The sequence below is a fragment of the Phasianus colchicus genome, chromosome 5, assembly GCF_987193195.1.
Source record: "Phasianus colchicus chromosome 5, bPhaCol1.hap1.1, whole genome shotgun sequence".
NCBI classification, from domain to species: Eukaryota; Metazoa; Chordata; class Aves; order Galliformes; family Phasianidae; genus Phasianus; species Phasianus colchicus.
Genome location: NC_143440.1, coordinates 49,870,080 through 49,885,484, shown reverse-complemented (window position 1 = coordinate 49,885,484; position 15,405 = coordinate 49,870,080). Strand labels below are relative to the sequence as shown.

Genomic DNA, 15,405 nt, shown 5'->3' with positions numbered 1-15,405 from the left:
ATGGTCACCTATTTTTACCTTAAAGATGTACTGCCACTGGAGAGCAAACATTTCTAAAATTGTGGTTGGGTTTTGTTTCAAAAGAGTTTGAAACTACTATTTGAAACATTTACATTAGAAAGTGCTATGACCCAACGGGAATAAGTTTACCTCATTACCTCTGAAAATGCAACATCTCAGCTACACGTTCCTTGGGATGTGTGGGGGATAGTTGGAACTACGTCTAGTCTCATCTCAGTTGAGAGTTATTAAATATGCTCTTGGAGCTCATTCTCTCAGTTTCATTCAAAAGAAGCACAGTTTGAGCACTCTATGAGCCAAAGCACTGCAAGTCTTTCTTTTTGTTTTTCTTTTTCCGAAAAGTGCACTCATGACAAACTAAGATGACACACCTTGTAGGTAAAACTGTAATAGAAAAAAAATCTGCAAGACCATAAAATAATAATCAGAGATTGAAAGAGAAAGAGATAGAAGAGAGGACAAGAGAGGGGAGAATCTGCAGAAGAAATCTTGTTAAAGCATTGGGTGGTGCAAGAGAGCACAGAGTGGACAGCAGCAGGCTGCTCTTGTGAATGCTTGTCATTGTAAAAGCAAATAGCATTGCAAATGGAGGACCCTCACCTGGAGGCAAACTCTGCTTTGTGAAGGGCAAAAGCAAAAGGATTAATTTCTTCTGCTTACTAACGTGGCTGTTTTCTAGGCTCTGGGTATAGGCAATATGAATGACTGGCAAAAGAAAAGCCCTCTAGACTTGGAGATATGTGTGAACAAAAGAGTGAAAGTTGCAGCAGATGAGAAGAATGAATACAAAGGATGGATGATCCAGAGTTGATCCAGTTTCTGCCACTATTGTCCTTGAAAACTTCCTGAGGAATGAACTAGCATCCATTCTAATTGGGCTATGATGTCAAGGAGGTTGCCACACTGCAAGAAGTGGATAATGAAATGAAGGCACAGTTTTCCTGCATATTTGAGCCTGAGGAAAGCAAAGCTATAACCCCTACTTAACAATAGGAAGAATGACTTGGAGAATTGGCCCCACTCCTGGAAGTGCTCAAGGCCAGGTTGACTGGGGCCCTGTGCTGTGATCTGGTGAGCAGCAATCAGCCCATGTCAGGGGTTGGAACTGGGTGCGCTTCCATGTTCCTCCCAAACAAAGCCATTCTGTGATTCTGTGATCGAGAACTGGAAAGCAGACAAAGGCATTAACAGAGTACAGTCTTCTCTGATTTCTGACCACCCTTCCAAGGATAGCAGGAATGAAAGCACTGTAAAATGAGATTTTTTTTTAAGATGAACAGAGTATAAGAATATAGGCTACTATATAGTTAATTGAAAATAAGGTGCTTACATAAAAGAAGAAAAGCTGAGAATTAAATGGCAACAATGAAAGAAAGTGCCTAGGAGGAGCTAGGGTTGTTCAAAATGAAGACTAGCCAACGCATGACAAATATTTTCAGTTGACTGCAATTCAAAACCACATACATCAGGATCCTGGAAAATCTGAGATCCCACTTTTTTTTACCTTATCATTTTTCTCTGTTCTGACTTAGTATTACAGCTCTTAATTTAGTCTTATTACTTTAAATTTGTCTGAGAGAGCCCAAATGTATAGAAAGACTCATTCCATTGTGATGCCATACCCTAACTTCCTCATTAGGCCATTAATTGAGGTATATAGTGACTCACCAACAGTATTTCATCTGGGTGAACACAATAATTCTAATAACTGTCTGCTAATTAGCAGGTTTTTGAGATAAAGATGCAGTTGAATAGCTTGCATCATCTAACACCCCAAATTAATAATGCTTCAGTAGCAAATAATAACATGTTAGAGATTGGTATTGTTACTTTTTGGTACAGTACAAAGTAGATTAAAATGAACTCAGCTTGTTTATCTGCAAAGCCTAAGACCATTTCAAAATGATGAAGATCTCTAGCTTGGCTCTAACACACAGCAGCCTAGAAAGCTCTTTACAAACCTAGAAAAACTGCTCCTAAAGCAAGATTCAAACATTTCTAGATTACAATTTTATGAATAAAATTAATTAACCAACAATTCATTACATTCTAAAAGCTTCATCTGACCATAATGATCCTTGTTTGCAGCCCAAACAGTATTTGGTAATTGCAGAATGATGGAGAAATGTGGATATTTTTTGATTACAGTTCATTACATAAGATTACAAGGAAGAATTTGTCTTTGAATCATAATGAAAACTTAATTGACACCAGTATGCTATAATATTTCAAATGATTAAATTTCAGTCTCTGTCTTAATCAGTTTTATATTAGAAAGAGATTTTAACAAGATAATGCTGTGAACATAATTTCATTCCTTTGTAAAACTGCTGGCTGAATCTCACAAGTAATTAAAACTCCAGCCATCTTGGAAATAAAACATAAATGCAATTCCAAATTTAATATTCTTTAATATTATATAGTATAAATTTATTTCATTTTCCTCTACTGTCTTTAATCAAAATTTGTCTTCCCTTTTTTTTTTTTCCTCCTCTTCCCCTAATAAATGGTTTAAAATTATACTTGCAAGATCATTTCAGAAAGGATAAATGCCAGACACTAGAATCATGCCTCAGGACATAAGTTAAACCCAGGCAACAACATGGGTAGAATGACAAGGGCAAATTACTTTTCTATGCAGTATGTGCAATGATTCCCCAAGACTGCTCTCTCAAGATCTTCCACCCCATCCACCGGTGGTCTCAGCTGAAGGCACTGAGAGCTCTTTCAGATATGTAGCATTCCTCAAGTAGGCTACCATGAGTTCACATTTATTTCAGAAGCATATCTCCACGCTGTATTTAAACGTATAGCAGCCCAAGATAAGCTCTTGCAGGGGTTAATAGGATATATTGTATTACTGCAGTGCTGCTCATCCTTCATACTGACACATCAGGCACCCCCAAGTTCTAAAGCAGTAGGAGCACCTTTAGAGCCAAAATACCTGGAGGAAAGGAAACAGAGCCACTCTCTTAGGCAATGCCACACAGCTGTGATTCAGCCAACCCAAATACAGGCAACTACTGCTTTTCACCTGAACTCCTTCTGATATTCAGGAATATGTTCTAGAAGAATCACAAACACCAGCACCACAGGTTTAATTAGGAGTAACCCCTCAAATCACAGAGCAGGTTATGTGTTGAAAGGTCCAGCTGGCTTATTTGCTAGAGAGACAGTCAGGAGAAATGCAAAATCCTTATGTCAAAAATCTGATTGCCAAACAAGGAAGCAAGAAATCGAGAAAAATAGATAGTTATTTGCATTACCTCACATGGATCACTAAACTGTAATGCCCTGTGTTAAAACCTATCAAAGCTGTTGCTAAGATTATTAAAACTACACAGTCACAATATTTTGATCCAGATTTCAAACTATATAAAAATTCAAGGATAATTGGAACCATGGTCTCACTACAGGCTTATCACTTACTACAAGTTAAAGGAACACAGACTACAAAACCAATGGAGTATATTTTTCTCATTTCTTAATTAGAATCTGCCACTTTCAAGAGCGTTCTGATTTTTGTCCCTGAAAAATCCATTTCAACAGAGCATTTTAAAATGGTATATAAAATAAAAATCTCACATTCCATTCATGCCAATGAAAACAAATTAGAAGAATGTAAGATGCTACACATGAAAAATGCAAGTATACAGAATTATGGCTGAATGGATTCTCTATTTGCTGCAGAATGGCCCAGCTACAGTCTGAATGTCAAAGAACATCCCCCTGAACAGAATGGCACAAAGACAATTTTCTATATGTAAATGACATTAAGAGGTATGGAGAAATGCATTGCATTTGCAATAAATCCAGGTGGCATATTAATTGTCCCACTCCCCACACACAGAATCAATTTCATGGTAATCTTGAGTACTGACTTGTGAAGATTAACAGGAGTAAAACAATGAAGTACAGACACCTTGTATTAAAAAAGCTTTATTTTTTCCCATTAAAAAAAATACTTACACATAGTTTTGTTTCAATAATATACAATTATAAAATTGAGTTCAAAACTCAGTCTTAAAAAGAGGAATCTAGGGAGGACAGACTTAGAGACTTCATAATTAGCTCCAAGTTTTTCCCTTAAAACTGAGAGAGCATTTTACAATAATTTGGGCTGGTAATATCTGCCTATTTCCAGAAGAGTCAGTCCCACCTGTCCTGTGATCTTCCCTCTCTTGCATGTAAGATGCTGTTTTGCCTTGAACTGTATATCAACAAGGAAATATAGCATTGCTTGACCAGCACGAGTGACCAGGGCAAGGAGCTAAGCCAGTGACAATCTGGTTTAAGAAAACTGAAGTAAAAGCTACATAAGAAGGGCAATAATTTTCTTCAAGTCTAGATTCTCACATCAGGGTTGGACTAGATAAGCACCAGAATATTGGCACAGAAAGGGCAGAAATTTGCCACCAGGGCCCAAGGAAGGGGGGGAAGAGAAGGGGGAGAGACAGAGGGAGAAAGGGAGAGAGAGAGAAAGGGAGAGAGAGAGAGAGAGAGAGAGAGAGAGAGAGAGAGAGAGAAAACACTTATTTGCTCAGCAGCTAATCACAGAATCCTCTTAACTGCATTATGAAAGCGTATGTCCAGTGGTCCAAGAAGAAAAGATAACAGTCTCTGCTGCCTACAACACATCACAACAAATATCACACTGCATATCATGGTTTATTCCCTCTGAAATACCAAGCTCTTTGATGGATGAAAAGTTATTTTGCTTGCTATTGCCAGATCTTGATTTCTCCAGCCCAATCAGAAGTTGCAAGGAGTGATGGCAATACTGGGTGAAATACTGCACTCACACAAGCTTCTCTGTGTGCCGACAAAGTACGGACAATCCTAGAAGTATGGTAGTTGTAGAAAAACACTTTGCCATCTGAACTTCCTGTCACCAAAAGTGTTCCATCTGGAGAAAATTCACAGCCCACTGCAAATCCTTCCACCTGTTAAAAAGAAAAAGCAACAATAGTGTAACTCCTGAGTCTGATAAGGGAAGTCAATTGTGGTACACTGAAGAATGAACATAGTACAAAAAAATGCATATTTAAATAAACACGCACTGAGGACTTGTCCAGGTTCCTATTAAGACACATCTATACCATAAACTTATTTAATCAGGCTACTAAGTATCCAGCAAGCCTTTTAATAACTATTTTCTTCAGAGTGTGTATAATTCAAAATTGCACATAGGAAAGCAAAGGAAGGCAATTATTACCAATCACTGATTTACCATCAAGCACTATTAGCAGACATATTAAAATGCAGATACTTTGCTCTCTGTCTCACTTCTGGACTTGGATAATATCATTCTGGTGAAAGAAAATACCTTATGCCCCTCGTATCTCTTCTTTTTGTTGATTCGGTAAGGTCGCTGGGAGGAAAACAATGCCATATAGTTCCCATTTGTCTGAGCAACAAATGTAGACTCTCTTGGGTGCAGAGCCAGACTTGGACAAGTGTAACGCTCCTGAAAATAATTATTAAGTTTTGTTGCATGAAATAAATTATTTGTTCAAATGAACTAGGGTTTGTTTTTTTTTTGACAAATTTGAAAGACCATAAAGTCATCTCCATAAAGAAACTTATTACAATCCACAGAAAGTCTTACACAAAGTCAAATATTAAATCAAATATCTACACCAATGTCCTAGAAAATGATCAAAATTCCACTTCCCTTTGCAGCATAATTAAACAGCGGAAGCTCCGAAGGATAGTACACAAAGTTACTGAGACATCCTCTTTCAGCTCAAGGATAACTGAAGTTCAAATGTGGAAGAAAATATCCTTCATACATACCTCTTCCCACGTGGTAGGGTGGAAAAAGCATCAATGATCTTGTTATGGGGTTTGGAAGAGATGAACTGGGCAGACAGTTCTGGATATTGCCAGGTATTGGGCAGAGAAATCAAATAGCATTAGGTGTTGTACCTGGTTGACAAAGAACTGCATGCTTTGTGGGGGAAACTGAGTCTAACTGGGAGGGGTCAAACACTGTAGAAGAGGAAAAAAAACTGTCCAGTTCAGAGATGCTGCCAGCCCACAGAAGGTGGGCTGTATGTATTTGCTATTTGTTTTTTTGGTAGTGGATAGGGAGGTTGTTATGAAAGACAGCCTTCCTTTGATTCCAAACCTGACTGCTCTGTACTTGTTCATTTAGTGCCTTTTTTTTTTTTTTTTTTTTTTTCCTAATCGCAAATTCAGGATGATGAAATATTTAATAGCAGACAAAGACATAACTGTGGAAATTAAACATGAAACAATCCCGTTAGATCACCTGCTACATGTCTTTGCCAGTAGAGAACTGTTCATTCCAGCCAAAAGGCATGTGTATACAATCCAATCATATTATATTACATAAGATATTAGACTTGGGTTTTCAGAAAAGATCCAGGGAGTTGGAATTATCTATTAACTTCCTTGGTAATCTCCTTTGAAGCTGTCAGCTTTTCTAGACAATTCAGTCCATTAAATATCTTGCTTGGACGGATTACTGAAATACTGTACCTGCATTGATAAAAGTAAATTTTGCCTCTGTGATTATGTCATACAAGATATCAGTATGCATGTATCAGGTTGCTGTTATTATGCAAATATTAAATTTCATTTGTCAGTAGTCTTCATTCCATCTAATTAAAAATGTATCATTTTGCTATCCTAGGAGAAGTGTAGGAAAAGAAATGCGGTGCTACAACAAGTACAATCATTGGTAAGCTAGAATAGCACTGCAGTGTTCTTGCCTAAACATGGCTTAGATGTTAGTGAACTAGCAATGAAAATAAACACTTTAACACAAGGAGACCTATCAGTTTTCCAGGTGTTTTTTAAAGATTAAATAAGTGTTGTTAAAATATGAAAATAAAGCACACCGCAACTAACATTTAGAGTAATTATGCATCATACAATGATATGAAAAAAAACAAAAGCTTTGCTTTTGTTCTAAAAGATTGACAACCGTGAAAAAATATATCATGACCCAAAAAATAATAAGTTGTTAATCTTACATGAAAAATCTGATTGGAAATTTTTGCAGCACTTTGGAAGTCCCATGCAATGATGGTACGATCTGCTGAGTCTCGGCTTACTGCGTCTGTGCTTGTAAGAAATTCTTTTCCTTCAGGAAGAAAGAGTATATCCAACGTCTGTTGTACTGCTGCTTTGTACACTCTTGTCACCTAGTGAACAAGACATTTTGTTATTTTGGGACAGTTTAAAAGAGCACGATAACACGTCCTCGGTATTAATACTTATCTCCAACCAATTATATATATATTTTAACGTGTAAAAAAACATCTTAGTTCTTAAAATTGAAGTGCTAACATATCAAGTAGCTTGGTAATGTATGTAAATAGTTCAAAAACTGGAAAATAACATGAGATAGAAAAGAAAGCAGTTTGCATAATTTATACATTATATTTATATATACATAAGATTCTTAAGGAATTAGAGTTGGATCCAAGAAGAGCTGTTGATGCTGAAGTGCTATGGAGATAAGCCACATAATCTCCCTTCTATTTTACAAACTCAGTGTGCTCCGAGGATCGGTTTGGGGAATTCTTCTTCCAGGAAATTTTACAAGTTTATCTTTTGGTCTTTTTGTTCTCAAAATCTTCGGCTAGTTACAGAGGCAGGGAAAGGAAAGCAGGTCAGCAGGAATTCACAACTTAAAGGATATGTCAGGAAGTAAGTGAATATTGTTGTTGATCATTCTAGATTTAATTGTAAATCACTCTTTATGACAGGGAACTGGAGAATTCAGGACACTCTCCCAGTACCATGCTGCTGTGTAAGGAAGTTTGAACACCTAGTAGGTACGTACAGATGTGCTCCAAAGAAGGTCCCCTTTTTCTCCTTTGCAGAAAATAACCCCAGTTCACCAAGGATTCAACCTGACACCCTCTCCTAAAAAAAAAGAAAAGAAACCCAAGCAGAGTTTGCTCTTCTAAAGTGCTGCCTGAGATGAAAATACTGGTGACAGCAATGCTGATGACAAGAAGGTTCAGTGCTTTAAGGACTCGGTAAGCATTCCCCCTTTTTCTGTAGGGAATCAATCCCATGCCTCCTAACAAGGCTCTGGCACAAGACAGCCTGTGCTGCTCCTAAAAGACACTTGCAGTCATTCTGCAGAGAACAGTGGGCAGAGGAAAAAGAGTTGTCAATGCTTAGAAGTACGACTGGGCTCTGGAGTAAATAGTATGCCTCATGCAACAGCTCCAATGGTGTAATTAATTCACATGAGCAATCTCTAGAGAAGTTTGTGATATGAAAGCAAATATTAAAGTTCTCAAATCATTTTCCCAAATTAAAATACCTTTTAAGTATTTCCCTTGCGTTTCCCTGTTGCCTTCTCCTATTATCTCAGTGTCAACAGGCTCACTGTCCTAAGAACAAGTCAAGATCCTCTTTTAGGACTTACACCAAGGAGGGCTGGATGCATGCAGAAATGGACCCTCAGCCATAGGACTCTGAATATTTCAACAGCCTGTGAAGAAGATCTAAAGAAGTGCAAAAGATTTTCAGCTATTCTAAGGAATATATGAATAATTTTAATTTCCTTTCTTTCCAACTTTCTTCATGCAATTCTACATCTGTGTTGTCTACTTTGAATCTTGAAAAATCAATACCTTTGATTTCCTTTTCTGATTTACCTTCACTGAAAAGAGACTTCAAGGCAAATGGCCAGATCAAAGTAGTTCATCTTTGAATATGCTGATCTTTAAAACTAGGACACTGGAAGACTCTTAGTTATTAAAACCTAAAACTTTCTCTCCAAGATAGCTAAAACATAACAACCTCCATTTCCAACACTGTGTTCAGAGGTTAGCCCTTCTTGCAACCTCATAGAATTACCAGCTGAGCAGTGACACTATTTGCAGTATTGCATTGAAATGGTTCTCAATTTTGTGAGGTATTCCAGTGCCTGCCTAATGTCTGTAACATAGCATATGGCTGCTGAGTTCAGGGACCCAGAGCTCATATAGATACTGTTAGAACAGATATTTTTAGAAAAAAGAATAATCAGGAATTGCAGTGAAATAGTCTAGATTATAAACTCTGTTCCATCCTTTAACTAATAGAAGAAAAATAATTTACAGTATCAAACAGCACAAGAACTTCTCAATTCCTTGCCTCAAGCTCTTAATCTATGAGAGTCTGGAAATGTTCAGAATGAGCTGGTCCTACTGTAGGGTAGAGAGACACTAGATGACCTCCAGAGGTCCCTTCCAGTTCTGCTTCCTGTGATCTCAGCATGGATAGGTAAGGTAGCAACTACTCCAAGTGATTTTCTTAGACTCTGTGAAATGCAGTTTGGGAACATAATGTTTGCACTTAGTGAAGAGCCTTGGTCTTGCAGGTATCCTACACACATTCCAATAACATCAATAAAATGTAAACCTGCAGACAAAATATAAGCACGTTTTTCAGCAATATGCCTGCATTTTTAAGATAAAGAATATACAACTGTGATACTGCACGAGTCAATTTTTCATCCTAGGAATTTGCATAATATGCAAAGCAATTAAACTCTGTAGAGCCAAAACTGATATTTGCATATTTATAGCTTCCACTTTGTCTATGGAGAAATCACCATGCATAGCTATTTCTTCACCAAGTTATAAAAGGAGGCCCACAGTTCATTAGTAAAGTAGAAAATCAAGCTATTCCATAGGACCCCCCAAAAAAAGAAAAAAGTTAAAAAGCAAATACACTCAATTTATAATGGCTGCCTGTAATATGAAATGGAAAACCATGCAGAATCTTGACAGCTGTAGGAACTTCAGGAGAACTGAAATAAATGTAAGGAAATTGTCTCGGATCTAAAGAGGGAAGAATTAGGTTGGATATAAGGAAAAAGTCTTTTACAGTGAGGGTGGTAAGGCACTGGGACAGACCAGAGATGTGGTCCTCAGGACATACAAAGCCAGCCTGGACCAGGCTCTGAGCAACTTGATCTAGCTGTGCATGTCCCTGTTCACTGCAGGGGAGTTGTACTATAGGTGACCTTTAAAGGCCCCTTTCAACTCGAAGGATTGTAGGATTCTATGGCAATGTGGAAATACTTTTTAAGTTTTGGAGAAATTCAGTATGGCTCTTACATAAACTGCCATCATCAATTCAAACATTTTAATTGCTAACTATTAAACATACCTGCTTGTCTGCTAGTCAGTAAGATTTCCAACCCAAATTACTCTGCGCATCCTAGCTCTATAATAGGAAAATGTCATTAGAAAAATGAGTATAAAATTTTCTTTACTTTTGACACGTACCTCAGAAAAACCATGCTGTTTAATCATCAGAACATGTAGTAAAAACTGACTCGGAGAACAATAAATTAATACTTTGAATAGCAGATGGGAACTTGGAATACATAGTATTTAAATTCCCCCATAAAGACGGCTTTCAGAAATAATTAATTGTAACACCCATGCTCTGAAGAGTACCATAATAAAACCTTCTTTGTTCTACCCTAGCCAATAATTCTAACATGCCTGAGGAACTTGCTTGGGGAGAGCGTCAGTTTTCCTACCCTGCTGACTTTAGATCGTTAATAACAAACTTTTGGTCTTTTTCTATTTTCAGATTTACTGCCCACAAGCATTGGAAAACCACAATCCACTTGTTCAAACTATGCACTTCATGGACATAAAATAAATCCTTGTAAAAGGAAGGCCTAATAGTTTCTAGTGTCAACACAAGTTGACATAATAGGGCTTCTTTACAACGGCAACAGTTCATGGCTGCAGGCATTCAACTAGAAAGGTAATTTAGGCAAATTAAATCATTTTCAAGTAGATTCTTATGGCTCCAGGGATTTGAGAAGCATGCTGTGACGCTGAATTCAAGGTATATATTTTGTACAGGTATTCCATAATACTTCTCTACATAAAATATATGCAGTGCCTGTTACTTTGCTTCTCAGAAAGCTCAAAACCTCTGGACGAGCACCTCAGCACATGGGGCCATCCCAGTTCTGTGTCTGTCACCCAGGACCTCCCCTGCCCCTCACCTTCCTCAAGTCCCTCAAGCTTTAGGCAAGAAAGAAATGTGCCTGCACAGTCATTCTCTGAGAATTAGAAGATAAGATCTCATAAATGATCTAAGGTGACAAGGCAGATGACTAACCTTTGCTCTGTAGTTCCACACTCACAACAAAAAGACAACAATGTGACAAATACATCTTATGTTTCTGATTTCCATCTAAAAGCTACAACAGCTGTTTTAATCAAAACACATGACAATATCATAGACAGGAAGACCTTTCATGTTCTCTTAAAGTATTTTAACATAAGAATGGTATGTAGCATAAAAGAGGTGGGCCTGCATGAAAACTTGTATTTCAACAAGGCCAAGTGCAAGGTCCTACACCTGGTTCAGAGCAATCCCAAATATGATTTCAAGCTGGATAAGGAATGGATAGAGAAGAGCTCTGCCAATTACATGCATTTGCAGCCCAGAAAGCTAATCAAATCCTGAGTTACATTAAAAGAGGTGTAGCTAGCAAAGCAAGGGAGGTGATTATTTCCCTCCATTCTCATGAGACCCTACCTGGAGAACTGCACTCAGGTCTGGAGTGTGCAGCATAAGATGTGAATCTCTTAGAATAGGTGTAGAGGAGGGGCATGAGAATGATCAGAGGGCTAGAACATCTCTGCTGAGAAAAAAACAGCTGAGAAAGCCCAGAGTAGGCACCAGGGAGACCTTAGTGCAGTCTTTCAGTACTTAAAGTGGGCATACCAGTAAGATGGGAAGATTTTTCATCAGGGAGCATAGTAATAGGACAAGGAGTAATGGTCTTATACTAAAAACTGGTAGGTTTAGGTAAAATATAAGGAAGAAATTCTCCATGATGTGTAGTGAAGCTCAGAGAAGCCACAGATTCCCCATCTCTGGAAGTGTTCAAGGTAGGTGATACCCTGCCCATGGCAGAGGGTTGGAATTGAGTGGTCTTTAAAATCCCTTCAAACCCAAACCATTCTCTAATTCTGTGATTTCTCGTGATGTAATTTTAAAAAATATACTGCTTTTGTATTTAAGTTTTTGTATTGTTTGCATCAATAACAAAAAAAAAACCAGTAAAGAATTTTCTCTGATAGTGAGAGAAGAATAACTTTAGTTTTCTAAGACATCGAATAAATCACCTTATTTTAATTACACTGTTCTTCATAATACCAAAAGTACATGACAATGTATTGGTTGTTTCCATAGAAACCAGAAGTACAAGTTGTTCCACCAATTTCTACAGCCTTTTTACATATTTATGTACTATCCAGAGACAAATTCATTAGGTCTCCTAAATACATGCTACTTAAAATGACTGCATCTCATCTTAAAGAAATTGCAACAGAATGTTTCCAAGGAAACAAACGCACTGCACTTGTACTCTAAATTTATTAGATTTTAAAACTGTGCTTTAATGACTTAGGCTTATTTCTTTATAAACTCAAGTACAGAGATATAGATCAACAGTAATAAAGGGGATCTTTTTAAACTTTTTTTTTAAGGTTAAAGCTATAGATGGCAGTTGCAATACTGCAGCTAAGCAGTGTTAAATCCTGATAAATAATCCAACATGGGGCAAAAAAAAAAAAAGCCCTGTTGATACTCTACTTTGCCCTTTGTTAATAATGAACTCAGTGCATTTCTCATCTAATTTTAAAAGTTCTAAATAACCGTTTTCACAAATTTCCTAGTTAATTAACCACATGATTCATAAGGCCTAAATTTCAAGAATGAGATTGTTGTGTACATGTCCAAACCTAAATTTTCTAAATTTTCCTTTAGACTGCCCATCACTGCAACCAACTGACTTTCTATTCATCCTTTTGGAAACCTTCCTGACAAAACTGTTATTCATCTCTAAAGGCCGTACCTCTGTATTCTTTTGTACTCATCCCATTTCTGTCAAGTCGGTGGCTATTTCTTCTGCATGATATTCTACTCCTTTGTTATTGATGATTATGTTACCACACTATTTTTTCTAACAATATTTATTTCACAACAGTTAGGTTAGTTCCTACCTTCTCCAGTTTATCTAAATGCTCTATCAAAGTGCATAAAAAATCATCTTAGAGTGACATCAATTAAGTTTTATTTCATTTTTCCCTATATCTTTAACTAATCCTTTCTTCACAATCTGTTCTGTGACTGTGTCAGATCATACACCTGGTTCTCCACTGCCTGATTTCTGTAGTTAATTTGCATTTATGGATGTCTAGAATTTCAAACACTGACTAAAAATCAGAATCAGAAAGAAGCAGAGCCTTAGTCTTGTCACCTTTTGCTTATTCTCTTCTAAGATTACTGCATGGCACTAACTGGACTTCCTGGTGACAGCTGTAGCACGTAGGTCCTCCCAATTTTCCAATAGGCCTCATTGGATTACAAGACAAAGAACGTGATCAGTAGATTAGGGTTAGGATCCCCCCTAGGTTCAAAAATCTGACCACATTCAATAGGTCAATAACCTATTCTTCAATTTTTAACAGATCTCTCCCAGAAATATTATGGACTTCACTAACTTTAGAAATCCATGTAAACAAGAATCAATTCATAAGTGTTTACAAAATGTTAATAAATAATCATCAAAGAACAATGTAAATAAAGGTAAAATTCAGAAAATTTAAATGAATATTTAGGCACAAGTTCTTGAGAACTGTACGTCCTTTCAGCAGAGCTAACAAAATCCTTGCTTTATAATATCTAAACCTTCCTGATGCTTGTAAATAAATCTTTTCTATTCAGACCGACAATTCACTCATTATTTAGGAACTTGAGCTTCTTTAAAAGTAATATCAATACTGTATTTGACTATTTGAAGTCTTGTTCTGATATTACAACAATATAACCTTAGGAATTATATAAAAAAAGAAAAATATCTGTAATCATATTTTCCTTCGTGAATACAAAGTCCTTAAGTGTTGAGCTAACAGATTTAAGTCTCAACCTTTTGCTCTCCCTGGTACTTCAAGGAATATTAAAATTTCAGGTAGAATATATAAGTTGTTGGAACATACATTGTCTCCTGACTAAAAAACTAGTATAAAGCCAAAAGAGATGAATTGTGTAATCCATCTAGCTTGTGCTGAGCATCTTAAGACACTCATTGACAATCCAAAGAATAGGAATACCTTTAAAATTCATAACTACTTTAATGTCTTGGTATTCTTCTTATTATTGCCCAATTCCTTTTTACGTGGTCTTTTACAAGGTTTTTCCAAGTTCAGCTCCAAAGTCCAAAGGTCCCATGGGGACTGCTCTCTCCTTGGTTGACACTGCAGATATCTGCATTTTTGTATTGTTTTCACTTATTTATCTGTTAACATAGCAGCACAATTAAAAGTTTTCCAGCCTTTTCACAAAGCCTTTTCATAAATATCTATAAACATTCTCCAAATATTTCATAATCAATCCATTATACAGAAATATACGGCCACCAGAACAATCTCTTCTCCAGAAAGACAAACCCAGGTTTAACACAAAGAAATACCACTATAACAAATCTGTACTTTCTATTCAACAGCCTCTTTTATCCTTTTTTTTCTTATGCTTTGATTTCTTCTCTGTAATTTTGAGAGGCCTGTGTACTTTACATTTCACTAAGCAGTTAACAAGCTGTTCCATTCATTCATTTCTCAGCTTAGCTTTATCTTGAAGATTATAGCTTTCTTATTGTTCTTCCATTCCTTATCTTGCTCATGCCCGACTCTACATTTGAAATCATTTTGCCTATTTGCAAAAAACAGGGGTAGTAATAAATGTATTTCAACATTCTTTTTTTATATATCTGCCTGATTAATAGCATACTGTACATTTCTCAATGCTTTAGCAGCTAAAAGACTTCCCCAAGTCTGTCTTCATACATTTTCATTGGCACTTAAAAATCCAATTTTTATAACACATTCACTATATGAATAAATATTAGCAATTTATGCTCATAAATTTGCACTCCTGTTAAAAATCCATCACCAGCCAAAATAAAAATGAGATATTAGTATTCCTAGTTCGGCAATATATGGAGGTGCTCCAAAAGCAATGCCTCCTGTTTTATTATGTTGGCCCACAGTGCCAGAGGCCAGATGTCAGAGGTATGGCAGCAGAGGCTGAACCTTCCAGCCAATATTCCATTACATTTTGTTGCTGCGCAACCGATGGCAGCAGAGCAGCAGTCTGACAAAGCAAAGATGTGTCACTGAATTCCTTTGTGCGGAAAAAAATGGCACCCTTTGACATGCATTGATGCTTGCTGAATGTTTATGGAGACCAAACAGTGGATGTGAGCACTCACAGTGTGGTGAGTGATGTGTTTCAGCAGTGGCAACAGCAATTCACATCCATTGGTGTAGAAGTGTATGAGCACAGCATGCAGGTTGTTGCTCATCGCTGGTA

At 36.9% G+C, this 15,405-nt stretch overlaps 1 protein-coding gene across 2 annotated transcripts in view; it reads right to left on the bottom strand.

The window, feature by feature from the left end:
- Positions 1-3,956: 3,956 nt before the first annotated feature.
- The window catches only part of WDR25 (WD repeat domain 25), a 61,196-nt gene continuing 49,747 nt past the window's right edge, over positions 3,957-15,405 (bottom strand). For both annotated transcript variants that reach the window (XM_031592992.2, XM_090141609.1), the window contains exons 5-7: positions 7,023-7,193; positions 5,348-5,488; positions 3,957-4,964 (exon numbers count right to left, since the gene is read on the bottom strand). In XM_031592992.2, coding sequence (XP_031448852.1) covers positions 4,743-4,964; positions 5,348-5,488; positions 7,023-7,193 — 534 coding nt within the window. In that variant the 3' untranslated portion in view covers positions 3,957-4,742. The remainder of the gene's footprint in view (positions 4,965-5,347; positions 5,489-7,022; positions 7,194-15,405) is intronic.